Source organism: Aspergillus japonicus (assembly GCF_003184785.1).
Source record: "Aspergillus japonicus CBS 114.51 unplaced genomic scaffold BO86scaffold_31, whole genome shotgun sequence".
NCBI classification, from domain to species: Eukaryota; Fungi; Ascomycota; class Eurotiomycetes; order Eurotiales; family Aspergillaceae; genus Aspergillus; species Aspergillus japonicus.
In genome coordinates, this window is record NW_020291668.1 from 97,183 (window position 1) to 124,594 (window position 27,412).

Sequence of the window (27,412 nt, forward strand, 5' to 3'; positions counted from 1 at the left end):
TTCACGGACTCGCTTGCGCGAGATTGGGTGGTCGGGAAGTGATAGACTGTAGAGATTGCCATCGATTAAGTTCGGAGTGTCTCAACCATAGAACGACGACTCACGGGAGAGAATTAGGGCTGAACCTTATTCTGACGGCCGCAAGCATCTGATGTGCAGCGGAATATGCGCCTGTTAATGAAATTACAATATACAACTTGTTGAAGTAAAATAACCTAAATGTATTCTTTCCTTGAACCTGGGACCTTCTATTGGTCCATCTTCAGCCAAGACTCAGCCATCTACTCCGGATGAACACACTGCATATGCCGGATATACTGTCTGTGGGTAGAGAAGAACAGATTCTGCACGCAGATCCGACACTGGTGGAGCTTCTTCGGCTCATGGGCCCGGTGATGATGCTTATAGACCCCACCCAGACTGCCGTAAACAGCTTGACAGGGTTGCCCATCGGCCCCCTCAAAGGTGCAGATATATCTATCCATGCTGTCGCGCACGTAGTGGTATCGACCGCTGCGCAGGAATCGACCCAAGGGGGTGCGCCCTGCAGCCGCGGCGGCAGTTGGGGCTCGATTCTGTTCCCGAGCGCTGGGGGAGGCTGCTCCCGGTGGGGGTTGGCCCTGGTGGTGGGTCTCGAGGGGTGCAGCTACCGCCCATTGCTGATCCGGGGGCGGGATCATGTCCTGGTGTGTGCCTGCTCCCGGCCACGTCTGCTCCATATACTGCAGCCCGGAGTATGCGAGCTCCTCCAACGACTGCTTCTGGGATGGAACATCGGGGTGGGCGGCTTCCGGCTCTTTCTGATCCTGTTGCTGGTTCTCATAGAAGGCTACATATGAGGGGGGCTGGATGATGTACTCACGAGCACCAGGCAGGTCCTCACGCCGGCCGGGGTCTTGACCTGTCGGCTCCTGCAGCACTGGCTCTTCCGCTTTGACATCGGCCTGATCCACCGACGCCTGCTGGTGTTGGACTGGCTCTTGCGGTGCGAAGGCACAGCTCAGGAGGTTGACAAAAGGATGAGGGTAGGACGACATATTGACTGAAACTGGACAGATTAGACCTTCAGCTGTGCAGTCGTCTGTGGAGAGATGGATCAAATCTAAGTGCACAGAAATTGCACAATGCCTTTATATGTTCTTTGCACGGGGGGGGGGGGTAACAGGTAAGAAGGTGATGAGGATGTCGCTATGCAACAAAGAAATAATACAATGGATTGTGAGCCCAAAGACTAACTGGAGAGAATCATCGCTATGGGAAATGAATACCCAATTATTTCCTTTAATCCATCTTGCTGAAAGTACGGTCTTTGTATGGACTCGATGTTCCACCATGCTACTGATCCGGGATTACTGATGATCAACATACCCACCTCTTTCAAATCTCGTATATCTCGTTCGAAGTAGACGGTACTTTTAACTTATGTTATTGTTTAACAGTTCGGGCATCAATGTGAGAAAGGAGGCGAGCCGAGGTTCACCTTGCCAAGTTAGGGGCATCGCGTGCCTCGGAACCCCGAAAGAGTCCCCGTCATCTCTTTAAGCTCAACGTAACCTCGTCTACGCACATACCCCGACTACGCATATCGATTAGCCCGATCAGATGCGAAGCAGTTGAAGTATACCATCTGCATCATAATGGCAGTATGAATAAGAACTTTCCTTATGTGATATCAATACCGATCAAACTCGCGCAGCACAATCTCCGTCCCCCCCACAAACCGCCCCGCCCCCTTGACCTTATCCCGTAACTCCGCCGCCAAAGCCAGACCCACCGCCTCACCCAACTCCTGCAGCTCGCGCAGATGCGTCCCCAGCGGGAAGATCTTCTCATTGCTGAGGTGGTCGGGATACCCGGCGCGGATGGCGGGCAGATGGCGGCGCCACTCGGCGGGGTGCACGACAAACAGATCGACGTCGAAGTCGTGGAGTTTGAGCGCCGTCTTGCCCTTGTGGGCGCCCCGGACGCCGTGGTTGAGGCTCCCCACGTACGCCAGCGGCTGGCCCCGGTAGCGGAACCGCGCCAGCACCCCGTCGACGCACGCCTTGATCTCCGCGTACCGCTGCGTCCAGAGTGCTTCCCCGCGCGCCACGCCCCGGCGGCGGAGGTCGGCTTGTGCTAGGTCAAGGAGTGTGTTTTGCTGGGCCCAGCGCGCGAGGGCCCAGTTCGCTGCGTCGAGGCGGCGGAGGAGTAGTGTTACGTTGGCTCGGGTGGTGGATTCTTGGTGGATGGTGAGGCCGAAGGGTTCGTTGGCGCGGTGCGGGAAGGCGTGCTTGAACAGGAGGGTGTATTGGTGGGTGATGTAGGCCTGGAAGGCTTCGACCTCGTCAATATGCGCGCTAGTGAAGGGGTGGTGGTGCGTGGTCGGGTCTTGCAGGTCGCCGAGGTAGAGCTTGAGGTATTCGAGTTCGTTGTAGGAGGCGCGGAAGAGATCTTCCAAGGGGAGGGAGGGCGGGACGTGGCGTGGCAGTTGCGGGGCGGTTCTCGGATCATCGCGCGTTACATTGAGGCTGGATTTGCGGTGCTTTCAAAATCAGTATGCCAGTTCAGGGTCGATGACATCGGGGAGGATGTATGCTGTGGAATTTGCTGACTGGCGCGAGTAGAGTGTTAGCCTTGCTGTTCGTAATGTGCTGTGCAGGATGTACTGTACCCTGCCTGCGTGATCGATCGAAGCGTGGGCTAGAGTCCAGATTGCTATTAACACACCGAGATAGCTGCTACAAAGCCTCATAGTGAATGGGTTGGTGACCTACAGCTAGCGATCCCTACGTTTAAGGAGGAAAGGGAAGGATGGCGTTTCCGACAGTCAACACGTGCTCCTCCTTCTACTTTCAGAAGGGTGTTTCTGCCGCATTCTCTTGGCAAATTTCCAAGGTATGAAGTGGAATTAAGTGGAATTTATACTTGATGTCGATCAGGTCAATAATAGTCCCTCTCTGATTCAAGCGATTGTCCGATCAAACCAATGCTACCCTGGCGGCTAGAAGCGACTTTACTACATCGGGTGCGATCGACCACTAGTGGTCTTGCGATCGATCGAAGACTTTCCCGGAATGACAGAAGTGGACTTCCCATGAGGTCATAGGCTAATCACAGGTGAACTTTTATTTCACAGATAGTCGAATGGCTGGTAGCTGCGCCCGATCCCCTGGTCAACCGACTAGATTCATTGCATAGGATCGGGTCGGAGCGGGCCGACGACAACATGTGATACCAGAGCTAGCCCTAAAGACTTGGTCAAGGGATACTGCCGAAGCTCGCTAAGAGACCACGAGATTCCTAGATAGTCAGCATACACCCAAGAACGAAGTATGAAGACATACACAGGGGTTATTGCTGTGGATCAAGGCATCATCCAAGAACCTGCAGGAGTGGTCCTCTTTCGAATCTCGGGTCTTTGAAAACCCAAACCACCGGTAATACGATTTCATCGGTAAGAGTCCCATGATATCTGCTGAAGTCAAGGCAAAGAGAGATATTGATAGCTAGGATTGTGTTTGCCATCTTGCAGCTCTAAAGCACAACTATTTATGCTCCCCATGATATACTGCAATGGATCATATTGCTGCACTTGATCACCATGTCATCTGCTACTCAGTGAAACTGCGGCAAAGAGCATAGGTAGACAGTAATGAGACATAATGGAATCCTGCCTCACTCAGTTTGCGAGGGCGGTTTCGCGCTGAGACCCCATGTTGTGGCCGGGCAGACTTTCGTGCCCTTGTGATCATCGGCCAGTTCCTCATCAATGAAGACAAAAGGATCAAAGATCAAAGGTAAGCAGGCCACGGTAGTAGCGGCTCTCTTGTCTTCTGAGCAAGACAGACAAAGACCAGAGGCTGCAGTTTGAGACAAAGTGTGTCAACCACCTTGCAACCATATGGCTGGGACAGTCAGAATTCTAATAATGGAAGTGCAACATTAAAGACATGTTGAAAATCTCGCACAAAGGAGGGGAATTGGTGCTGTGCTGTTTCATCAGAGTCGTGCACTATTTAAAGCTGTCGATTGCTACATATGTCTCAGACTGAATTCTGTTCTCTCTATCTCCTAATACACGGAAACACACACATCTACACACATCTACACACATTTACATACATACACAGAAAGTGACATCCGCATACACTGAGAACCGAAAATGGAAAGCAACTTCTTTTTCACCGACGATCCTCTCGTGCAGCAAGCGGCCCAGGTTGTATTCGATGTAGTGGACGAGAAAGAGGAGCCGGACACCGGGGCTCAGCGCAACGACGACATGATCCGTCCATACTTCTTGACTCCCGAGGAGGAGCGGAAGACGCCTGAACCTCTAGAGCCGTTCTGGGACGAGGTAGTTTCGACTGCCGGTGCCATGCGCTACGATAGTAAAGGGCAGGATCGATTGATTCAGCTCATGTGCAATTTGAGTCGGCTTCCGCCGCTCAAAGTCGCTGATTACGGGGCATATCTATCATATCTATGGACAAGTTTCCCTGAGTTGGGGAAGGTAATGTATGATGTCCCGCCCGCGCTTCCTGAGGTTGATCCCGATCCGACGGCCAAGTGCTGCGGACGCCTCCATGTTCCACAGGATGACCGGTGTCCCAAAGAGCTTGCCTCGGAGCCGAAAGATGATCAATGGATCGCGTACGACCTCAACTTCAATTCCTTCATGGCTAGGGTTCTCGGAAATCAGCTGCGGCCGTGGAAACAGTTCGGCATCTGGCAACTGCGGTCGGCGCTTGAGTATCCCCATGTGAACCCCCGTCTCGTCGATCACCATCTTGCGATCGTGCGCGAATGGATTTTCCATGCGGGCTGCGAGCTGTATCGCCAGCGATGCGAAGGCGTCCTCGACCCGGATGAGGCCTGTCGCACACAGCCGGGGCCTCTCTACCGTGGTAGGGCGGATATTCCCCGCGAGCGGTGGATCTTCTGGAAAGAACGCATACCGGAACTAGCGAAATTCGCCTCCGATGACTTTCAGGAGATCGCGGCGGCCCTGGTGGATCGGATGAACAAGATTGAGGAGGATCTACAGAATATCCCATTGTCGAAAAAGACAAACCTGTGTTGGTGATGCGGCCATGAGACTCTAGTTTGTTATTCACTGTTTCGTTTTCAAACCAAAAGAATATTATGCCCCTGCAGTAGTTTCAACATCTACCTTTCGATCTCTTTGTCCGAATCTCCATTCTTGAGACTTAAGGAAACATATTATGCTATTTCGGTATCATACGTGCATGCGTAGACACTGAGCAGCTGGCTTTCTTTGAAGCCCCTGGTGTGCCCCCCTGACTCGCTGCTTTGGTCGCCGCTAACACGACCCCGAGTAAAAAGTAAACCACGCCACAGGGAGGAAATCGTAATCTCTTATTGGAAGAGATCCAAGTAGAGAGAATGCTGCTAGCTAAACTTGTGGCTTTTTGGGCAAGCCATTGGTCGCCTCGCCTTTCTCCCAGACGCAGAGCCTCCACGATGAAGGCCAGACCCAACGCATAGCCAGGGAAAGGGGGGTCGCCTGTACCCCCCACTGCTGGCCACGTTTTTTCTTTTCTTCCCATACAGCTGAGCACGTGTATTATGGGTCTGGAAATGGTCTTTCAGGTGCTCGCTAGAGCGAAAAATGCTTGAAAATGGCGGTTTTTATTCTCTTTCGTTTCCTTTCTTTCTGTTTTTAAAAACCAGCACAGTGCAATTAGGGCTAACGAGGGAACCTATAGCACATACAGCCGGAACCATCAAACTCTCTTTCTCCGTCCAAATGCTATGCAAGAGCTCCCTGCACCTCCAGGTGTGGCTTGCAGACCCATACCCCAAGATTCGCTCATCGATAAAAATCCCCACGTCGGTATGCCTCAAAGACCAGTACTTTTTGCTGTGTCCAGCATCAATGCAGGTTGCTAGAAGAGGAACATTTGCCAGCTACACAACACAGCCTCGTTCTTCTCACGGCGGATGTATGGGGCTGCGCTGCGCTGCACTAGGTTACCACGTTGAATGCACACTAACCCCCCGCAAGATTTGCAAACTCTCCCCTCGACAGACAAAGCAACAACATCCTCAATCTTTCTCGCATTTCCCAAATGACCTCAAAGATTGAATCTCTCGCATCATAGATCCGATTTATCAAGAAGAAAGGCTGCCGTATATCTCTCCTAGTTGGTCCCGCTACCCCGTACCGACGCCAGAGATCCCTTTCCGAGTTTCGCACAACCATCGCCTCACAAAATCCCGACTCATGATCTCGTTCCTGCCTACACAGTTCCCTTATGGCTACAAAAGTCTAGAGCTTCACCACCGATCAATCGCTTCGATTATCGAACCGCACCCCTCATGTGACCCCCGACCCAAGATCGAAGCCCGGAGGCTGCGAGACCACCAAATCGGATACCCAGCTGCTCATAACCTGGAGCTTGAACGTCAGCGGCTTAGATTCTGCGTCGTCGATCTCTCACAAGAGTCATGGTGCCTTAACGGCTGACATTGGACTCGCGCGACTTCATCAGCTGGAGTCGGGTGCAAGGCTGCCCAGCAGGGAAGATCTGGCTCAGTGCGCTGTCAGTTTGGGGGCATTGTCAGTCATCAGCTCGGGGACTTAGGGTTAACGGGCCGGCGATCAACATCTACATTCCTCACCACGTGCGACCACGACGCCATTGCAGGGATGTCGTTGCATTCAATTATGGTTGTTGCAGCAGAGGGAAATTGAGAGCCTTGAGAATCTGCAGGTCTCCAATGCATCTTTCATGCGCGAGACAATTTCGGTCCATATTGAGGTAAGTACATCACAGGGTCTGTGCGAGAAGTATAGTTTGATGCAGCAATCATAAAATTTTAACCAGGAACAAGATTATGACAGGCCCGACCAAGGATGTCGATTGGACCGAAGAATGTGACTGCCTGATGTCAAACCCACGACAAGATCCACCCGCGGACCATTCATGCTTGCGAATCGGTGATGCGGGAGTTCAATACTCGTATGAGTGAGTACATCTGTAAGTCGATGCCCGAGTCCCACCAAAGTCAAGTCAATTGGCCCAGGCAGAAATGACAGGATCCACAACTAATTGCGGAGATGCGGAGCCATTATCTAGTATCCGGGCCGAGGGGGTCATTGCGCTGCCGCAGAAAAATGCGTGCCGCCGTGTGCCCCCCATTCCCCATGCCCAGCTGTAAGGCATATGCCGCACAGGTCATCCGTTGATCCTCGATTCAACCACACGAGCACAGATCATGGGAAGGGAACATATTCGGCTGCTGCTGTCAGGGGCACAGCGGACGATATCTGCAGGCAACCCGCGAAAAGCCCGACACAATCAAGCCCAAACATTTTTTTCCCTGCCTGCATAATTAGCGCGGCCTGGTTGCGTGATTCCCCTCCCCACTCCGGCGTAGTCCCCTTGCCGCCCACAAATAGCAATCCTGCACATATTAACTCCTGCATCAAAAGTCGATGCATCAACAAAAGGCACTGACACTTGGCTGCAGCAATCGAAGGCACCTGTCCATTCCCCCCACCAAACGCTTTTCCTCCTAAAGTCCCTATCAGTCGACCCGGGGATTTGCTTCCTATAAGAGATGTCACTATCGCCGGACCTGGGTTGCAGCGGTTCCCCCAAAGCCCGCCAACTGCTGTATCTTCGCTTTTCTTGATCTTTCCGGATGGTCCACGACCACAGTGGCAGCGCCTCCATGCCATGGCGGGCACCACAGCGTACGACCAACAAGCGAACAAAGGCCCGGCCTTGCTGGCGGTGATGTGGACTCTGACGAGCCTTGCGACCGTGTTGGTCTGCGCGCGCCTCGTCATCCGGACGAAGATTATTCGTGCGTTTGGGTTGGACGACTGGCTGATTGCTTCTTCAATGGTACGTCGCCCATCGTGTCACGTCACGCACCTCGAGAATTCACCCGTTGACCCAATCCCACTCCCACTCCCAGATCTTAGGGCTATGCAACGTCAGCCTCGCGACCGTCGCCGTCACCCAAGGTCTCGGCCGACACGCTTCCGCGATCGGTCCCTCCGCCGCCGAACGAGCGAACCTGACCATCGATCTCGGCTGGATCTTCGGGATCCTCGCGTTCGCGCTGCCGAAATTAGGCGTGGCCGCCCTGCTGCATCGCATCTTGGTGCCTGGAGTTCCCATGCGGTGTGCGCTCTGGGGGCTGACGGGGCTGGTGATGGTCGTCGCGGTGGTGAATATCTTGGTGCTATTTACCCAGTGTGACCCGCCGCGCGCGCTGTGGGCGACGGTCGAGGGGGCAAGCTGTCGCAGCTCGAGGGTTCTGATCGGGGTGGCGACGTTAAATGGGGGTGAGTCTGCCTGTCTCTTAACTCCCAGGATTCGGGATGGATATGAGGGTACTGACAGATTGGATAGCATTATCAGCCTTCACCGACCTCAGCCTCGCGATCTACCCCAGCCTAATCCTCTGGCGATTGCAGATGTCGCTGCACAAGAAACTCGCCCTGTGCGCGGCGTTAGGGCTGGGCGCTATGTGCGTTTACCTTTCCTTTCACCCCCTGACAACATAGCCAGCCTTAACTGATCCGGATAGTTCCGCCTGCGCCGCCATCATCAAAACCACCCACCTCGACGCCCTCGGCGACGTTGCCGACACAACATGTATGCTTGCCCTGCCCTGCCCTGCCCTGCCCTGCCCTGCCCTGCCCTGCCCGTTTCCGCTTACCTTACCTCCCTCCACCCCCATTCCCACCTTCAACTCCGCTAACCCAAAACACAGACGAAAGCTGCCCCCTCGTCCTCTGGACCAAGTACGTCTCTCCCGAGCCCTCGTATACCCAGTCCACCTTACTCCCTTCCCCTCCATCTGATCGATAAACCTGCAAACTAACCCCAGCAAAAGCGCCGAAGCCAACCTCGTCATCATCGCCTCCTGCATCCCCACCCTCCAGCCCCTCCTGGAATTTGTCCTCGGGAAACGCTCCTCCGCCTGCCGGTCCTACAGCCTCCCGCGCTCGTACCCAACCCCCGTGCCGTCGTATGGGCCGGGCTCTGCGCGAAAGGGGCGTCATCCGTTGACGACTGAGAGTGCTACACGAACGGACAGCCAGGAGGAGATCTGGTCCGGGGATGAGGAGGTGGAGACGGGGCGGCAGGGGCGGGGCAGGAAGTGGGAGATCCATCGCACGGATCAGATTGTCGTGGAGTTTGAGATGGGGGGTGGGCGGGGGCGGTAGGTTGGAATTTGGGAGGGGGTTAGGGTTTGGGGGTTCTAACGGGTGTTTGCTTTACTTGTTGAAGTTCGCATTTCTGGAAATAAAAGTTGGATGATAGAGAAAAATGTGATGCGCGTGCTTGGCTTGGAAGTTCGAGCAACCAGTCTGTGTTTGTGTTGGTTCTAGAGATAGGGTCTTCAGGTCGATGGACGGGGTGGGGTGATTGTTTGCTTGTTTGTGTACGGATCTATCAAGATTGATGAACACGAGCTTATCAAGGGCGGCGGAGATACTTCCTGATCGGGTAAGTAGGCTTCGGCATGCAACCGCGGTCAAAGGTACTTGTACGCGCGGTGCCTGCGGGATATGCATGTATGGGTGGCATGGGTGCAGTTGATGTGTCGATTGCTCCTCGTACTAGCGCGGGTATGTCCCCTCAGGGGATAACTCTCGAGATATTTCTGCTGCTGATACAGACACATTCTTTTGCCCCGAAAGTGATGCAATCTATTTGAACAGGCTCATACACCGAGCACGGGCCGAAGAGAGACAGGACCGACAATTTTCAAATAAATCATCGCCATCTAAGACCATTGAGACTTGTTTCATACTTACAAAATACAGATCTACGGTTTCCGAGACATCAGCCATGTGTCAGCTAGGTCTGAAGCTTGGACGAAGCCACCAAAGTTATTTCGTGCTCAAGCCCCATGCCCCAGTCTAAGACATGGGACGGGTGTGCAGTGCATTGACCTGAGCAGTGCGTCCCACACAAACCTTATATCTTCTGCCTGAATCCTGATGAACCCTAACCTAAGCTTCTATCTTATCACCGAAACACACTCCCGTAACTCTAACCCCATAACTTACTGCCAACCCACCCCCACCCAGCACCACGACCCACCTCCCTCCACTGTAGCCCTATCCCCCAACAACACCCCGAACACCCCAACCTCACGCCAAACTCCCCCTCACCAACGGCACCAGATACTCCAGATTATACGCCCACAGATAATTCGACAGCTGATTCCCAAACGCCGCGCCCGTCCAGTACGTCGACCGATGGCCCTGCAGCGCATACTGCCGCTGAACGAACCCGCCCCGCAGATTCTCGCCCGTGGTGCGCATATCCATCGCCCCGTGGTTCGACCACGCATGCACCTGTATGAGAGTAGTCCCGTTGGTGGCGGCGGTGGCATTGGTGGACAGCGTGCCCGCGGCGGTCAGTTGGCGGATCCCCTCGTTGGCGAGGGCCTGCGCCGCGGCTTCCGAGAAGCCGAGCCAGCCGACGACGATCACTTGCCAGAGGTTTTCGCCGAGGTACTTTCGTTATTCACCGTCAGCTCAGGGGTTCTTGAGGGAGGGAAGGTGGGGGTAACGGGGGCAGCTCACCTCGAAGTAATCGACGAACGGCGGCTCCGGGAGCGCGAAGTCGTTGCCGTCGACCGCCGTGGCGGGGAGGTTGTAGATGACGCCGTTGACCGGCAGGGCGGGGTGGGAGATGATCCCCGTGTGCACGACGCTCCATTTGCCCTGGTCGAAGATGCTCTGCTCGGTGGTGTCCAGGTCGAAGGTGGCGGTGTTTGTGGTTGTCGGCTCGATGGCCATCACCAGTCGCTTGGCGCGGAGGATTGTATGGGATTGGGTTCCGTGGTTCTGCACGACCAGCTCGACGCCGCGGTTGTCCGGGTGCCGGACGGACTCGATCACCGTGCTGTTCAGCAGGACGGACTCGCCCAGGATGTCTGCGACCGCGTCGTAGATGTCCTGGTTGCGGTGGGACGCGGGGACGTATTCCGGGTCCTGACCCAGAAACGCGGCGGCGGTTTGGGGCCCGAAGGTCTGCATTTGGTAGAGGGTGGGCGCGTCGAGCATGTCGGCTAGACCGGCGCCGATGCCGGACCAGATGAGCTATTTGGGATGATGGTTAGGGGGTTGTGAGTGGGAAGGCTGGGGGTGGGCTTACGAAGATGGTGGCGTTTAAGTCGTACTTGACGGCGAAGTCGCGGAAGGGCATCAGCAGGTCTTCCGGGATATCTTCGGGTGCGGGCCAGTTGGCGTAGGATGGGAGGAACAGGTCCTGGTATTGGCTGGAGACATTGTAGAATGTCTCCAGGGCGGCAAGCTCGTCGGTGATGTTGGGAGCCAGGTAGTCCACGAGCTTGCCGGTGGTGAAGTCTGCGTAGGTAGTGGTGAGGGTGGTGCTTCCTAGGTCGGGCTCCACGTAGTCGATGCCGAGCCGGTCAAAGAACGCGGTCGTGCCGGTGTAGTTGGTGTATGCTGCTACGCCGTCTGATGCAGGTGCTGTTAGCATTGTGTAATTCGGGGTGGCTTAGGGTTGTACCTACAGTCGTAAGTGGTATTCGTGGCGGGATTCGTCCAGCTGTTGACCATTCCGCCCTGTAGAGTGAGAACCACAGTAATTAGAACATGTCCATGATTGAAAGAGAGGGCTTTCAGACCAGTTGACCCTGCTTCTCGACGACCCTGAGCGAGAGAGCGGCATCATGGAAGTGGACAGCCGCATTGGCTCCGGAGGCTCCACCCCCGACGATCACCACATCCACTGTCTCGACAGCTGCATTGGGGTATCGAGTTTCAAGGGTTGAGTTAGATGCTAGGGTTGCAGCAGAACATGCTGCGACCGAGGCAAGCGTGGCAAAAAGTGAGTTGGAGGGAGACATCCTGAGCGACACCTCTAAGGCGAGTAGAATTCCGGCAAGATTCAACCCGGTTGAGTGAAAGCGAGGGATGGGCTTTTATTTCGAGGACTGAAACTAGTGTGAGAACCGGCAGCCGACCACTGCAGGAGCGGAATGCCCTGCGCAACCCGAAATGAATTGTATATAAATGAAACGGTTAGAGATAGTACACCAATCATTTTCACTGCATAAATGAGCACCGAAACATCTATACCCAATTGAGCTACCGTGGTAGAGTAGTAGGGCTGAACTAGAGCCAAGAGAGCTAAGCTATAACGTCCCACCGCCAAGCCGGTCGACTGGAGTCGGGTTACCCGAGCTCGACAGCTGTCATTGCCGAGCAGGTTCAGGGGAGATGACTTCACCAGTCGAATCAGGATATTTTAATAGTCTCGCGAGAGAAATATCTTCGTTCGGAAGTCAGTATGACAGAACATACTACACACTATTCTCCTTCCCACTGAAATTATACATCCGGCTTAGAGCCTGAGGCAGATTCCGCCACGAACATGCGTAACCAGCTCCTCTCACACCAATCAGTTCGACTTGCGTTTCCGATCGAACTCACTCAGCTTCCTGAAAGCCCGCGTGATCTCCACCGCACTTTGATACGCATAATCTGCAAGATATCAGTAAAGCCCCCATACACACTGCAGAACATCAAGAGAATACTCACAAGACCCCACAGCAATCCAGATAAAGTTCATGAAAAAGTAATAGAACCAGAAGTAATAACCCTCGGGCCGGCAGAACTCCATCTCATGGTAGTGGAGGTCGAACAGGCTCGTCGCATAGTACAGCACATCGCCGTAGACCTGTCCAAGCGACATGATGAGCTGCAGGGCGTGTCGAGCGGGGTGCTGGGCGGCGATGCAGTAGGCGATAAAGAATGCGAGAGGGCCCCAGCAGAACTACAGCTGTTGTCAGCATCTGGGCTTTTTGGATGGGATTGCATGACGCACGGCGGTGACGGCCTCCATGGACACAAGGAATGCGTCCGACGTCAGGTACCTCGAATCAGAGAGGGAGTACTCCTTCCATAGCTGGCCGAAGAGGTCCTGCGAGCTGGCGAGGGATTGATGGTTGATCACAAAGTAGGCTTCGAAGAAGAGGTGAATGAATCCCGCTGCACGGGGTTTGTGGGCTTAGCATGGGGTGTCTGACAGAATGGTTCGTCGAGGCAGATTAGGGTACATACTCAGACACATCCATACGAATGCCGATTGGTCTGATCGACTTGCGGTAGGTCGTGCGCGGCGGATACTAATCAGAGCGACTCCAAGCACAGCGACCCAGAGGATACCGAATTGGGCTATTAGTGAGAAAACTGGGGTGGTGTTGGCCGCATAGTGTGGTAGGTGTATCGATGAAGGATAGTAGTTGTGAATGATTGATGCGGTTTGGTTGGTCATCTTGCGTAAGCTTGCCGAACTAAGTCAACGGGCTGTCAACTTATTCTACTCAACAAATTAGTATATAGAGATCGCTAACATGGATGGATATCTCGTCTTATAATACCCGATGCACGATTGGCCCGAGCTCGGATCCCGCGGAGCCCGCGGACAACGCCAAGAGATCCGGATATCAAGGATGCCAGATCAGACCACCGGAATTGACTTTCTATCCCTGGAGATCGGAAACTCAATCAGCAGCCGCATGCAAGGTGTCCATCTACATATATGGAAGCGTGTACTGTCCCTCCCTGGCGTACGACAGCTGCCTCTGGTCAAAAATGTGATGCAACGGCGTAGTAAAGGTAAACTTGTGTTGGCAGTACTGACCCGTTTGATGAGGCGAGCGATCCATACCCCGATGGATGTGACGATCATGCCTACGGACCTCAACACGAGCGGTGCTATCTTTAAGAGTGACGACTCTGAGTCGATCAGGGGAGCCATATCGGGGACGATCAGATGGACTCCGGGGTCTTCCAGGAGCGCGCAGCAAACATCCGTCATGATGTGCCGGTTCGAGAAGATTGGCCGGACTCCCGAGGGTGATCCCGGGCTCCGCTTGAAGAACACGCTGGTAAGATCCCAACTCCATCAAACCAGTGAGTGTTACAAAGCGTGTCATGCTGAAGTGTTTTGGTTTGATTTCAAACATATCGGTCTCCAAGGAACTCTTCATGTACGGACCCCTCCACCTCACAGAGACATCAGATCGCGTCGACGCGATGGGCGCATGGTTTGGTTTGCCACGAGATATCTATCATCGGTTGAGCTACGCTGTTTCACCAGAAAAGAAGGCACTTACAGGTCACAAACCATTTGGGGCGGTTTGAAGTTGGGATTTGCACAAAAGAGGGCAATTTGAAGACTGCACTGGGGCTTGAGCCAAGTCTCTCTTTCGTTGTGGAAGATTAGCCTTAGAAATTAGGTGTAAATAAGTATGCAAGTACGTACAGGTATGTGCAATTAATGACTTATCCACGCCATGGCCTCAAGGGAAAGAAAGGACAAACTGTATCCTTGGCACAACTTGTGAATTGATCACCTGTGTTCACCTTCATCTTCAGATAGTCAGAAAATCTGGAAACAATAATGACCCCCCGTTGAGCCAGATGCATTGTGTGCGACCTGTCCAGCTGCCAAGTCTCATAGACCTTGCTGCATCAATCTTGGTTGTTCTGGCGACGAAAGGTATATATATAACTGAGCATCCCACAGGCGCAGCATACTATGGGTTAAGATACAAAGAAAGAGACACATTAATCATGCGTATGCTGAAGAAGAAAAGAAGAGAAAGATACAACAGAATCATGTCAGTTGCAGTCATTGAAGGTATAGCTCCATCAAGCCGCAGACAATTCACTGACCTGGCATAAAATCAGAATACGAACCCCAAACCAAACCAAAGCCCACACCCAGCATCATCACCTGACCGCAGAACCCTAATTCTCCGCTGGCAGTCTGCGCTCAGCGTTGACGCGAATCTTCTTCTTTAACCAGAGCATTGACCCCTCCACACCCTCTCCCGTCATTGTTGAGATGGACCGAAACATCTACTAGCCGTCAGTCTTCAGTTACTCCCAACACATATCAAGGAAAAAAGAAAATATCCCACCCAATCAACACCCAACCCACCCAGTCCCAGACCATCAACCTGCTCCCTTGCATTTCCCTCATCCTACACCCCGCCCAACAGATGATTAGCGCTCAAGCGAGGCAACATACGCAGGAAGATCACGAACCACGGCACTCCCCTCACAGTTCACCAGCACCAGCCACGGAATCCCCTTCCGCACGATGCAATACGTCTGCACCTCGCCGGTCTCTTCCATCCCGTTGACAAGACAGCCAAGCTGGTACCGCAGCTCCTCCAACGCGATCGCGTGGGCGGGGTTGACCACGATTATCACGGCGTCCGCGTCCGTGTACCGCGCGGCGACGGCGGCTCGCCAGCGTAACCGCGCATCTAGCCCCACGTCCGCGGCGATGAAGTTGAGTCCCAGGGCGTGACTGCTGCTCGTCCAGCCCGCATGACATCCGGCGACGGTGATCGGGTCGACGGGGGTGTCGCTCAGATGCTGGAGGAGGGCTCGTTTGCCGGCGTCGGGAAGGCCGAGGATGGCCACTTTGGGCCAGGGGTGTGGGGAGGCGGGCTGGTCGCCAAGAAAGGTGCGGACCCGAGATATCAAGTTAAACATTGTGGGGTGTGATTGGGTCTGACTTCAAGTTGTTAAGGGGGGTTTTGGTCAATGGTGGCTTGATAAGCTGTCTCCAATTGTGGAGGGATCACAGCCCCTGAATGGGTGGCCCGTGCTTTGTGCGGGATATTGCGCCATCTGCGTGTGCAGACGCAAGCAGATGTATATACCAGCCGATGTAAGGCATACTCCGTATAGATGACTAGGATTGTATCGCCATCAATAACGCCACTAGAAGGTTCGACGGCGGCGAAGCAATTGGCCCACAGCAGGCTCGACGCTGCGTGTCTCTCCTCGAAGCATTGTTCTCCCTCCTTCCTCTGATGGTCCCAACCTCACATTCAATTCACCAGCCACCTGTTCCATCTCGCTCGCCACTTCACATGGACCACGGTCCCTTACCATGTCGCGAGTGACCAGGTTGGGCTCCAGCCCATGAAACAGAAGAGGGAGGACGGAGGATTTCCACACGCTAACCCCGTCGTGTGCGGTCATGAGCGCCGTGGCGATGAGAAGAGCCGCCCCGGCCACAAGAAGCACGAATGGCAGGGCCAACCACGGCCATTGCACAACAACATAGGAGTCCTGGGTGGTGACGACGCCATAGATCGAATTATTGCTATAGGTGCAGGCCAGCTTGGAGAGGGCGGCAGCAATCTTGCCCATCGTGGTCACCAGGCCCATCTCGTACACCCTTTGCACCGACGCCGAGGAGGGAAAAAGGTTTGTTGTCAGAGGCTGCCAGATCATGGATCCATTCGGCAATGTCTTCAGTTCGTATACCTGGCTCAGGGTGCCGGACAGTGGGAGAGACTCACGGTAGCGCGCCGAGTCCAATCCGCAGAACTAATAGTTGACCGGGTCGGTTCTGGCGTAATCTCATTCCCACTGTCCCGCTGTGGTCCAATTTTTCATCAGACTTGAGCTGGGTTTCCAGCATTGGGAGCTAGCAAAGTTCGCATTATACTCGGGAGGGTAGAATACCCCCATGTCTTCGTCTAGGGTTTCAACCGAGGCGACTCCGTTGCTGACAAAGGCGTTGTATGTCCTTGCACAGACTGTGAATGCGCACTGGGTGACCTTGGTCACTTGGATCGCTGTCCGCAACACAGATGCGTTCGAACTCCAGGTGGCTGGAAGATTCAGCACGGCATGTGTAACCACGGCCAAGGGATTCGGAACCCCCGCCACGAATTTGATTTCGGAACCATGGGTTATGTTTGGTCCATCGTGAAAGTAAAGGTCGCTGGGGATATACACACGAAAGAACTCAGCTTTGCGCCAAAATATCTCGATCGAAGAGTTGAACCACTGGCCATCCACCATCGATATACTGAGCGGTATCGATTGGTTCTCGTGGGGACTGTAGTTGAATGAAGAAAAGTCCCACCCAGCGAGCACCACCCTTGAGGTATCGACATTTGTGCATTGATTGCATATCTCAACGGACCGGTAGTTGGGCCATGTGCAATTGCCCGTGGGAAAGCTGGGATCGAGAGAAACCAGGTCGGCCCATATTCCGCTGTTTACAGGCATCGCAGAGATTTCAAAGTCGCGCGCCATAAGGGCGGCAAAACACAACCCCAGGCACTGGCCCACACAGGCCTTGCGTTCAGAATGTACATAGGGTAGAGACAGTGAATCCCTGCATATCACCTAAGGCGAGCGGTCAGCGTATAAATTATTATCATCATCATCATCATCATCATTATCGTCAACTGTACAACAGGCCGTCAAGCGAGCCACTTAATTAAACATTGCGCAGAAAGAAGATGAGTTTGATCCTAATCCTAGAAAGAGAAGTCTCGCTCTAGATTAAGATATGATTACTTCTATTACAGCTTCTTAAAAGCCAAGTGTATGTCCCCTAAAAAAAGAAGAATTGCTAATATAGAAGATCAATAAGTTAAACTGACTAAGAATGAGATATCTTTTTCTGATATTAGTTATTTTTATAATGATACCGGAACCCAGCGGCGTTTATCTGGGTGTGTTTGAAGAGACTGAGGCAGAATAAGGATTTTATATATCTAAAACTTTTGATACTGATTAAGAGAAGACATCTTCTACTGTATTAAGATTTACCCCCAGTACCTGAAATAAGAACTTTTGACAACGTACAACAGGAGACGCCGCAGATCGTCCCATAACACCCAATTTTCAGAGTGAAGCGGCCCAGACTAATTCCGGCTCTAGACAACCTAAATGGTTGGGTTGCATCTCTTTCCAAAGGCCTGGCCAGAGAGAAAGCATGACTTTCTTTTCAGAACAGTCGGTATCCCCAATAGCCGTCATACAACTCATGTCGATAGCTTCTTTGTATGGTGACGACGCAAATGTAAAATTATACGGCTGCTGATTACACAGTCGTTTAAAGTCAGCACATTGACTGAAGATCCTCTGCAACTGCTGCTGCCGCGTGTTTGCTGTCGTTGACGCATAGCTACCGAAAGTACTTTCGATCTGCTTAACAAGACTTTCCATCAAGGCCTTTTGAGTTCCCATTGTGATAGCGCCCAAGGCCTTATTTATTCCAGACTTGCAATGCGTCCAAGTATTCATGCTGCCTAAAGTTGGTGAGTTGGTGAGTAGAAACCCCGGAAAGGAAGCAAAAAACACACATTGCTCGAAGATCCGTCGATCTAGTTCGAAGAATAGTACATTTTCGTACTCTGGTAGCCCAGGCTCGTATTGTGATAGAATATTGTTGTGTACCATTCTCGCAATAAAGGCTTGAATGATAGCCCATTTTTGATGGGAGCTACCTGTGGGAAGCCATGTATGTGCATCCGTGGTTGCATCTGATTGAAATACAGTACTGTAGTTAATTTTGCGTAATTGGGCTGTGTCCCTGAAATTTCCTTTTACCCAAAAATCGAGATTCCGTCTAAGCTTTTGCCATTCCTTGACGCAGTCTTCCTCGCTGACAACATGCAGGTCAGTTTCAAGTGCGTTTATCTTAGCATAGAGGCTGCTTAGCTGTTGATGATGCTGGGCCTCTGATGCTATCGCCTCTGCCTTTAACTGGTTGCAAAGCTCCTCCTTTCGACGGCTTTGCTCTCGAACACGAATGAGGTCATGCTGACAAGAAGACAAATGAGAGCTGAGATTCTGGTTTTTCTGCTGGCATCGTAAGCTAAGATTTTCCAAATTTGTGCGCACATATACCTTGTGCTCCCTTTCCAGTAAATGATAAGCATGTTCAAGTTCTTCTGTGGTTTTGTTGTATGCTTCGCGTCTATCTGATACACCTGAAATGCAATTAAGTATCAATATCCAAATCTCGTTGCCGTTTCAGGAGATATATACCATGAGAGGGAATATTAGGTTGGGCTAAGCTAGGAGAGCCTATGGTAAATAATGAGCTCCAGCGGCGCATCTTGGCTGTATAATCTCTGATGAGTCCAATGATTATGCTGCAACAAGTGTCTCTATGAATTGGTGATAAATACTCGAGGATGGTGGCGAAAATGACACGGTTTCATCTATCACAGTCAATGGATCAAGAGAAAAAGTGGTCTATGTCACGACTAGAAGTGGTCTATGTCATGACTAGAAGTGGTACATGTCATTACACAAGAGTGATTGATGTCATTACCCAGAATGTTTGACCTCGTCGGCACATGGCAAGGAAGATATGACGGCCATATAAGCCCACTCGCAAGGGACATAGTACGCGTTTCATTGCTAACACATTTTCGAGCCATTTACCACTTTCTTGGATAAACAAAGATGGGCAAAGCAATATATGCTGTTGTAGGCATTGATTTCGGAACAACTTACAGCGGGTAAGTCACTACTTATTCTTCAACTGTACAAGGCTCTATACTTAACGAAAGCTAACGTGTCCCAGAGTCGCTTGGGCGCTAGAAGGAAACCCGGAAGACATTGAGATTATATCCAGCTGGCCAGGAGGAGGAAATCGTAAGTGATGACTGCATTTCATGATGAAATTTGGTAACCGGGACTAGGGACAACACTGAAGGTGCCTTCTGTTATCTCATACGAGAATAAGGTTTCCAAATGGGGCTACCAAGTAGGCCCTTTGTCCGAAGTCATTCGTGGTTCTAAGCTTCTGCTAGACGAACACCAGGACCAAGAATATGCCCCTTCTCTTGAATCAAAGCCCTTACTTGTAAAGTACGGCAAAGATGCAGTTCAAGTCTCGGGAGATTACTTGAAAAATCTCGTCGTGCACGTGAAAGATACGCTAGAGCGACGCTTTGGAGAATCCGCCAAGTCTATGGAACTTATTTACGTGCTTACAGTTCCTGCCGTCTGGTCCGACAAAGCGAAAGATGCAACGCTTAGAGCCGCTTTCTTGGCTGGTGTGGACTCTAGTCAAGTATCTCTTGTGTCAGAGCCCGAAGCCGCCGCATTACATTCGCTGCGTACGATCCAACCGAATTCAATCTCAGTAAGAGACTCCGTATAAGCTTCGAAAGCCGGGCTGCGCTAAGATAGGGGTTTATAAGAAAGAAGATGTACTTATCGTGTGCGATGCGGGTGGTGGAACAGTGGTAAGCACCGTCGAGCTCATGATCCAAAACAGGCATCAATCAGTTGACATATGGAAAAAGGATCTGATCTCTTATAAAGTAAGAGACATAGCACCATTGGATATTGAGGAAGTCACAGAAGGCACAGGTAATGGTTAACGTCGGGAGTCCTCGTATCCATGATAATCATTTCTGTCATCATAGGAGCTGTTTGCGGATCCCTTTTACTCGATGAAAGGTTTGAACGCCTTCTTATGAGGAAAGTTGGCCTAGAAAATTGGCAATGTCTTCGTACACAGTCGAAGGAGTCTGCTCTCTCATATTGGAGAGATATGGTCAAGCCTAATTTTGGTGAGGAATCTGAATGCGATTATTTAGATGTAGACCATTTCATCCCGCTCCCAGGCGCGGAAAGTCAGCCAGACAAGCACATTGAGGCTGGTTTTGTCCAACTCGATAGGTAAGTCATTACTAGCCTCGAAAACTCCATCATTTTGGTCATTCTGATTCAGGAACAGTAATGAGATCGAAGAGATATTTGAGCCAATAGTCTTGAAAGTTGAGGAATTGGTCAGGATGCAGCTTGAGAGAGTTGCAGATCTTGGTCTCAAAGTAAAGGTAATATCTTTCCTTTTTGTTTATCATTCTATTGACAAACTCAGGCTATTGTTCTTGTTGGAGGGTTTGGTTCCTCCAGATATCTGTTTCAACGGTTGAAGACCAAAAATCCGTCTATCCCAGTAATGCAGCCCCCAAACGCGTAAGTTCCTGCCTCCTTGTGCCATGCTAGCTAATGACTGAAACACATCACTTCGAATGGGAAAGTTGGGCAGCAGTTGTGAGGTAAGTAACAGGTCTATTATCCTGTTCCAGCAACCTGATGTCGGGCAGTGGAGCCGTTTCCCGCGGTTTGGAAGGAAATCGAGTCGAAGCGCGAGTTTCTCGTCGATCGTATGGTGTCTCAGCCAACAAGAAATTCGATCAATCCCGTCACGCGAAACATGCTAAGTACTGGTCGCATACCGAGCAAGAATGGTTTGCCAGGGACAATATGACTTGGTATATTAAGAAGGTAAGCCGGGCTTGGATATGATTCAAATAGGATGGAGTTAACATTGAATAGTCTGCTAGGGTATCTGAACACCAACCTATCAAATTTGATTTCTATCGCACAGTATTCGTGGATCAAGCGGATGAACTACGCTTCACAGATGAATTGTTCTTTTGCAATGACAAAAGTCCACCAGATATAAAATGTGGTAGTAAGTTCTCAGGAGTTAGAAGTCGGCTATCTCACCTGGATGCTGAAAAAATCAGGAGTTATCCCATTGTGCACACTGAACTCTGATCTGAGCAAAATCCCTCGACAGCTTTTCCGAAGGAAAAAAAATTCGAGCGGCAATGAATATTATGAAATAACTTATACTCTAAAGGTGACTCCAGCATCAGCCTCATTGCTCTTTGACTTAGAATTCAACGGGGTTTCGTATGGAAGCGTATCTTCGCGATATTGAATACTCTAGGATCTGTGATGTCAGTCTAAATCTGAGAAAATAATAGTTTTAATTAATTCTCATGCATTCAATATAAAGATCTGGGTTCTGAGCTTTTGAACTGTTCCATTGGGTCGGTTTTGAGTAAGATGAGGATCGCGAAAAGATGGCTATGCCGCTGAACGAACCCGAAACATTTAATTTTGAATTAAAGCCCTCGGTTGTATCTATTCTCGCACAGTGATGAAGTATCCATGGTGGAAACCTCGGAAAGCACTCGCATAGTCAACTCAATACTGTATGATCGATCCGACTGTGTTCTCTCGCGCGTTGAGACTTTACTTCTAATGTTCAGAAAGGACTTAGAAGAGATTTGTGCTTGCGTCTTATTGGATATCGACTTGAGAGTTCATTAGCCAGATTGTGTCTTGGACAAATAATCTGCCTTGGGCTTAGTTTGAATACAACATTACTATGCAACAATGATGTTTTGGATCCGTCATTCGAATTTCTGGTAATTTGGATTATTTGGGGTAACATGCCACTTTGGATTTCTTCCATAGTTCATGGCATTCTTATTGTAAGATCATACTCCTAAATCCATGCGAGTATTGAACTATATGTTTTGGGACTCCAGCTTCTGACACTGCGTAGACTAACTTATTGTTCGAATCATCCAGTTGGCATCGAGACCACAGCCGTCTGTAATGACGCCATCAATACAGTAAACCCAAAATACACCGAATATTACGTTTGATTGATGAAGTCAGCATTTAAACATAGATCTGAGCTCTCGGCTGTGGATACAGTTCTGGGTACACCGCTTGAGCTAAACACAAAACTTTATAGCAGCATCTTCCTTGCCATGGTAAGATCATCGATTTCTTTGATAAGCTTCTCCCGTTTTTTTCTCATGGTCAGTTCCTCTCCAGCAATTTCGTCAAGCTGTTCTCTGCTCAAACTGCTAACAAGAGAAGGCGAGAGTAGTGTCACCGGAGTTTTTGGACCGTGGACTAGAAAATAGGCAGCTGCTTGCGTAGAAATATTATCGACAAATCTTTTCCTGGCCACTTTGTAATATGATTCAAGAATGTCTCGGAGTTCTTGTACTGTATGTTCAGCATTACTCATGTTTTGCTGATGTTTCAAATCGTCGACACGGATTACCTTCCCATCTGGACTGTTGTATGCCTTTTTTAGAAGAATTGATTTCGTACGCTCCTGCCGACTGAGATATGTTAGCTTGGGTCTACACTTGCACGCTGCAGGAGAAATACCATTTCTCCAAGGTATTATTAAGATGGTGATTTTGCGTCATTGGAATCATCAATCTCTCCACAGAGAGAAGGAAACCAGCGTGCTTGACTGCATTCTGATATTTCTCAAGCAACTTGTCCATCAGAAATGAAATCAAGGTCTCATATACTTCCCTGTCTGTACAAATCTGACTCAGTCCTTTGACGATGAATTCATGCACAATGCTTATGATATCACTGATGTATCCATTCGTCAGAGATGTCCATTTCAATGACTGCTTCTTTATTAAGATTGATAGAAGCACATGATTGAATGTTCCGATCTCAAATCCTCTTGACTCGCGATACTCATCCTCTATCCATGAACCGATGTCATGACTCAGAGGACTTGGGACCTTTGATGCCTCGGCAAGATTTCTTGAATACCAAGAACATCCTTGAATTTCCTTGACTGCAGCTGAGGCATACCCAACTTTTGTTCTTCGCCATTATTGTCACTCTAGCCAGTTTGTAGAGGCGAAGTTTTCTTGAAGTTGAACATATGGCCCCAGCGGGATAAGTCGTCGGAGAATTTTGCATCTCTATTGACAATCCTCGTAGCCAATCTCAAATTGGGGTGACTCTCAAAAGCATCAGCTGAGCTGTAATTTGCGTTCAGAGCATGGGCTGTGAGATTCTGAAACGAGGCGACGATATCTAGCAAGTATTGCATTTGTTGTTCTGTTGTCTTCCGCTCTGGCCCAAGCGATCGAAGGGCAACTTGGCGGGCTTTGAGCTCCTTGCTTATTTCTGATCTGACCTGCAAAAGATTAAAATCAATCGAGCTGATGCCAGAAGGAAAAGGGGATTTGCCGCGGGAAAAGCTCGGCGCGCATTGGTCGTCACGATTTCCTGGAGGCGTATCTTCAGTGCATTTATGCCAAAAGTATCACAGCCCACGGTGTTCCAAGGATATTTCGCGTACTCTTGCTCTTCAGCTGCATCTCGATCGACATCTGCTCCCTGCAGTTTACCCTGTCCCAGATTTCGAACGATCACCCAGCCGAGTTTCATTTGGATGTCTCTTCCCTTGATAAGATCAACGACTTTTGACTCGGCCCCCTTGTCTACCAGGTCTGGCTTGGTCAAAACTCCGAGTGTTCTCTCACCATGAGGGTCCAGTTCACGTGCCATCTCAACAATCTCTTGAGTGGCTATATCGATATTCGCCGGTACTACTATCAGCATTATGGAGCGAGGGTTTCTCATATAAGCCTGGACCATATCGCGCACCAACTTCTTGTCTTCCTTCGTGGTTATGCCGGGTGTTGCGTTGCGAAATATACTGTACTTCCGGAAACTGGTGTCACCAGTCTACACTCCTTGTTTCTCTCAGCAACCTCAGAATGAGACCACGCTAGACTAATTTGGGAAAGACTGGATTATACTCAGCCAGGTCTATATCTCTTGAAGTATATTACCAATCCTTTCACCTCTAACGGTTGGGATGGTTATGTCAAATTGTTTTCATAGGCTGTAAGATAGTAAAAGTTTCTCTATTGTACATAAAAATTCAGATAATGATTCCCAGCAGCTATAGCAAGCTGTATCGGTCAACTGAGATTTACTGTCCCTAAGAAAATTGTTATCTATTGACTACCACTTCTATGATTTTACCATTTATGATAAGAATCAAGAAATTCATGCGTACAGATCAGATCTAGCTTTGTATGCTCAAACCAAGAAGCATAGACTAAACTGAATAAAATAATCTCATTATCTAGTTAGAATTACGCAACAATGCAAGTTAATATTTTGGAAACACATGAAGATATTTTGCAGGACTACTGCCATCGTAGCGCAAAGACTAGGAGCCAGACGAAGGCTATAATCCATGCTTGAAGTAACGCATTTGGTACCTATCTCTATCTCTTCAACAATATTATGCTCACACAGAGGCTTTATACTTACTTGAGCATTAATATACTAGCCTGTATTGAAGCGAAGTTGTTATCATGAAAGACCATACTGCATTTGCTCTCAATAACCAATGTGACTGCGGATAAGAGTGTAAAGAAAAAGAAGACAAATGCCTGAGAGCGCTGTTGAAGAGCCCTCCACCATATAGTTAGTACCCTTACAGTACAGAGAGAGGGGTAACATGTTGAATGTTTATGACTAATGGACAGCACGTGTGCAGTTCAAATTCTCCCCGACAACTTCTGTACTAAATGCACGGCATAACACGAACTGATGATGTATCGATATGATGCATTTCAGGCAAAAACTTACAGGCCTTCTCCTCACATGAGCAATGATGCCCAAAGAGACAACCTGCATCGCGACACTGCGGACCAGTGTGGCAATTCTCTAACCTCAGCTTACGTCGGTAGATCAATTTCTCATCCTCCATCAGAGGCCCATGCGAATAACCACAGTCACCTTTACAGCCATACGGGTGTAGGTGGTACCTGCGACAGAATTTCATTTTTGCACTCATCTTGCGGTGCCAAGTACCTTGTGCTTCCTGAGATGGGTGAGGAAGCTCACTGTCCACGCGCTGCCCCGCTGCGTTCACGTATATTGAGCCTTCAGGCAGATTCTCGGACTTCCTTGAGATTGCATACTGAGGCAACTTGGCGGAAACAGTCATCCATGGGTTCTTCACTGCCAGGCTAGGGGGAGGCGAACCACCCTCTGCACCTAATGCTCGATGAGTTTGAGGTAGTGGAGGTGGTGGAGGCGATAAGTTCCGAGTCATCACAGACTCAGTTTGGAAGATCGTTTCAAACTGCAAACTGGGGTATCCAGATAAACCACCAAACTCTTTCCCTGGCTCAAAGGGATAAATAAGGGTCACCTTGCGCGAGTCTGCTTTATTGTTATTTTGATACTTCTCCAAAAGGCGCACGTAACCGTTATCGTGACAAGCCCCGAACATAACATGACGGCAGGTGGGATTTCCAATAAACTCTTGAAAGATACCTATTTCAAATCAGTGATATTCTACATGCTTATAAGAAAATGTCACGAACCTCTGATCTTCTCATCGGCACGATCTTTCCCACTCCCGACAAGAACAAAATCTGAAATGTGAGAGGCTTGCGAGAAGCCCTTCGCAAAAGTAGTCAACGCCATCGGTGACTTGATAAGCTTAGCCTTGCTCAAAAACTGGGAAAGTCCATCTAAATTGGCGAACGCCTTGATCATAATGGGTAACTTCTCAAAGTTTGGATAGCATTTTTTCAGATACTCTCGAACAACCTCTTCAAGATCCAGAGCTGCCTGCCGACCTCCATTCGAGTCCGTGTAGTATTTGTCCTTGAACTAGAATGCGTCAGCTTCTTGATTTGCTATTGACATGCAACTCACATACAATATACCCATCGGCATCGGCGTCAATCAAAACCAACACAAAGGAACTGTCATCCTTGAATCTTTGTTATGTTTATCCCACAATGCGCAAAGAACGACGTGTTGTGTACAGGTGGCAAACGAACAATTGCTTTCAGTAAGCTCCTATTAAAATTCTCCAGAGCTTCCAACTCCTCCTGCATACGTCTGGCAGAAGACCGTTCCCTGCTAAGGTCATTTGAGACGTCGCGATATTCCTGGTCCAGGTTCGCAATCTCACCGGATTGAGTCTTGAAAGTCAGCATATAGAATACAAAGTTGAGGCAATCAGCTGTCACTCACCTTCAACTCCTCAAAGATCTTCAAGATGATACTCTCGCCCTCGGAAACCGAAGCTGTAAGTTTCTGCACCGGACCACCCGCCATCTCACAGCCTGTTCTCTCACACCCTTTGGATACAGAAAGTGGAAGCCGGCTGAAACAGAAGGCGGTACATAAAGGAGGTTATGTCTGCCTGATAAAGAAAGGTAAAAAGTCATTCAGCCTTCTAGATTGTGCACACATTGGCATTACCCGACACCACCGTGGGGGGGGGTTGTCAGCTGGATACATTGAATATGCAGCTCTACGTCCAAGCACAGATTTATGGGGTCCGAGCACGGATTTCCGGATACTTAATAACTTGTACCATCAGCCAAATGGGATGCCTTGTATTTCCGTGTTCTCTCAGACACCTACATTGTTCGGTTAGCTATCCATCAAATTGTGGAGGAGATGAACATGTCTTGGTATTAATAACCAGTATATATATTAAGATAATAGATCTAGGCTCATCAATTCTCAAGTAAACAAAGTTGAGGCCCGGCACAGATGAAAGAACTCCTATACTCTGATACTAATACTATATCAGGTGGCAGTAATTCTGGACAAGGATAGCCCGGGTATTCTGAAAGCTAGGGAACCCCGCCTCTTCCAAAGACATTGGAGAGTAAACTGTAACTGGCTAACTCGGGCAAGGATAACGTAAGCTTCTAATCAGCTGTGGTAGCAGGTGGGCTCGAGCGTGGACTTCAAGGTAACAGTGGTCATTTGGAAAAAGCACAAAGAATTGTCTTGTGGCACGCAGGGATTGGGTGGCCAAATAAAGAAGGCAGGTTCGGTTGTCCCGATTCCAAGTGTTAGTATATCACTTGAGGTAGCCCGGCTAAATGTTTCGTTCTGTGCTTTCCAGAGATACCAAGTGGTCGTCGCCCACAGCCTTGCCAAAGCATGAAGGCAAGAGCTTCTTGATTAAAACATAACCTCACTTCC

The 27,412-nt window shown here is 50.1% G+C and overlaps 12 protein-coding genes across 12 annotated transcripts; 4 read left to right on the forward strand and 8 right to left on the reverse strand.

Moving 5' to 3' along the window:
- Positions 1-240: 240 nt before the first annotated feature.
- Positions 241-1,037, reverse strand: BO86DRAFT_432446 (uncharacterized protein; the record flags this gene model as incomplete). Its single annotated transcript, XM_025675799.1, has 1 exon — positions 241-1,037. One exon carries the CDS (start codon positions 1,035-1,037, stop codon positions 282-284), a length of 756 nt encoding a protein of 251 aa, XP_025526710.1. The 3' UTR covers positions 241-281.
- Positions 1,038-1,503: 466 nt separating this feature from the next.
- On the reverse strand, positions 1,504-2,862 carry BO86DRAFT_120526 (uncharacterized protein). Its single transcript, XM_025666007.1, has 2 exons — positions 2,654-2,862; positions 1,504-2,524 (listed from the first exon to the last, which is right to left on the reverse strand). Exons 1-2 carry the CDS (start codon positions 2,732-2,734, stop codon positions 1,673-1,675), a joined length of 933 nt encoding a protein of 310 aa, XP_025526711.1. The 5' UTR covers positions 2,735-2,862; the 3' UTR covers positions 1,504-1,672.
- Positions 2,863-4,261: 1,399 nt separating this feature from the next.
- Positions 4,262-5,065, forward strand: BO86DRAFT_315327 (DUF3632 domain-containing protein; the record flags this gene model as incomplete). Its single annotated transcript, XM_025668086.1, has 2 exons — positions 4,262-4,504; positions 4,577-5,065. The coding sequence occupies 2 exons, from the start codon at positions 4,262-4,264 to the stop codon at positions 5,063-5,065; spliced, it is 732 nt and encodes a 243-aa protein (XP_025526712.1).
- Positions 5,066-7,457: 2,392 nt separating this feature from the next.
- On the forward strand, positions 7,458-9,190 carry BO86DRAFT_364158 (uncharacterized protein; the record flags this gene model as incomplete). The annotated part of the gene is made up of 6 exons (XM_025669997.1): positions 7,458-7,856; positions 7,930-8,302; positions 8,370-8,487; positions 8,548-8,615; positions 8,734-8,764; positions 8,857-9,190. Exons 1-6 carry the CDS (start codon positions 7,686-7,688, stop codon positions 9,188-9,190), a joined length of 1,095 nt encoding a protein of 364 aa, XP_025526713.1. The 5' UTR covers positions 7,458-7,685.
- A 933-nt stretch (positions 9,191-10,123) lies between these two features.
- On the reverse strand, positions 10,124-11,853 carry BO86DRAFT_448835 (fumarate reductase/succinate dehydrogenase; the record flags this gene model as incomplete). The annotated part of the gene is made up of 5 exons (XM_025676666.1): positions 10,124-10,492; positions 10,562-11,080; positions 11,136-11,461; positions 11,518-11,569; positions 11,632-11,853. The coding sequence occupies 5 exons, from the start codon at positions 11,851-11,853 to the stop codon at positions 10,124-10,126; spliced, it is 1,488 nt and encodes a 495-aa protein (XP_025526714.1).
- Positions 11,854-12,027: 174 nt separating this feature from the next.
- Positions 12,028-13,332, reverse strand: BO86DRAFT_390013 (EXPERA domain-containing protein). The gene is made up of 4 exons (XM_025672283.1): positions 13,070-13,332; positions 12,834-12,997; positions 12,548-12,782; positions 12,028-12,490 (listed from the first exon to the last, which is right to left on the reverse strand). Exons 1-4 carry the CDS (start codon positions 13,281-13,283, stop codon positions 12,408-12,410), a joined length of 696 nt encoding a protein of 231 aa, XP_025526715.1. The 5' UTR covers positions 13,284-13,332; the 3' UTR covers positions 12,028-12,407.
- A 264-nt stretch (positions 13,333-13,596) lies between these two features.
- Positions 13,597-14,307, forward strand: BO86DRAFT_390014 (uncharacterized protein). The gene has a single exon (XM_025672284.1). It carries the CDS (start codon positions 13,684-13,686, stop codon positions 14,185-14,187), a length of 504 nt encoding a protein of 167 aa, XP_025526716.1. The 5' UTR covers positions 13,597-13,683; the 3' UTR covers positions 14,188-14,307.
- A 457-nt stretch (positions 14,308-14,764) lies between these two features.
- BO86DRAFT_432470 (uncharacterized protein) lies at positions 14,765-15,714 on the reverse strand (the record flags this gene model as incomplete). The annotated part of the gene is made up of 3 exons (XM_025675800.1): positions 15,048-15,714; positions 14,958-15,000; positions 14,765-14,875 (listed from the first exon to the last, which is right to left on the reverse strand). Exons 1-3 carry the CDS (start codon positions 15,518-15,520, stop codon positions 14,765-14,767), a joined length of 627 nt encoding a protein of 208 aa, XP_025526717.1. The 5' UTR covers positions 15,521-15,714.
- Positions 15,715-15,751: 37 nt separating this feature from the next.
- On the reverse strand, positions 15,752-17,083 carry BO86DRAFT_432472 (uncharacterized protein; the record flags this gene model as incomplete). Its single annotated transcript, XM_025675801.1, has 3 exons — positions 15,752-16,214; positions 16,339-16,466; positions 16,505-17,083. 3 exons carry the CDS (start codon positions 17,081-17,083, stop codon positions 15,752-15,754), a joined length of 1,170 nt encoding a protein of 389 aa, XP_025526718.1.
- A 597-nt stretch (positions 17,084-17,680) lies between these two features.
- Positions 17,681-18,580, reverse strand: BO86DRAFT_432473 (uncharacterized protein; the record flags this gene model as incomplete). Its single annotated transcript, XM_025675802.1, has 2 exons — positions 17,681-18,083; positions 18,138-18,580. Coding segments are annotated over 2 exons (846 nt in total), but the record flags the coding sequence as incomplete, so codon positions are not given.
- A 672-nt stretch (positions 18,581-19,252) lies between these two features.
- On the forward strand, positions 19,253-21,533 carry BO86DRAFT_432476 (Hsp70 family protein; the record flags this gene model as incomplete). Its single annotated transcript, XM_025675803.1, has 12 exons — positions 19,253-19,308; positions 19,374-19,444; positions 19,492-19,937; positions 19,996-20,040; positions 20,101-20,167; positions 20,224-20,479; positions 20,538-20,637; positions 20,682-20,779; positions 20,845-20,862; positions 20,893-21,091; positions 21,143-21,281; positions 21,337-21,533. 12 exons carry the CDS (start codon positions 19,253-19,255, stop codon positions 21,531-21,533), a joined length of 1,692 nt encoding a protein of 563 aa, XP_025526720.1.
- A 3,237-nt stretch (positions 21,534-24,770) lies between these two features.
- Positions 24,771-26,729, reverse strand: BO86DRAFT_340745 (uncharacterized protein). Its single transcript, XM_025669060.1, has 5 exons — positions 26,444-26,729; positions 26,248-26,391; positions 26,124-26,177; positions 25,783-26,074; positions 24,771-25,732 (listed from the first exon to the last, which is right to left on the reverse strand). Exons 1-5 carry the CDS (start codon positions 26,525-26,527, stop codon positions 24,975-24,977), a joined length of 1,332 nt encoding a protein of 443 aa, XP_025526721.1. The 5' UTR covers positions 26,528-26,729; the 3' UTR covers positions 24,771-24,974.
- Positions 26,730-27,412: the final 683 nt, after the last annotated feature.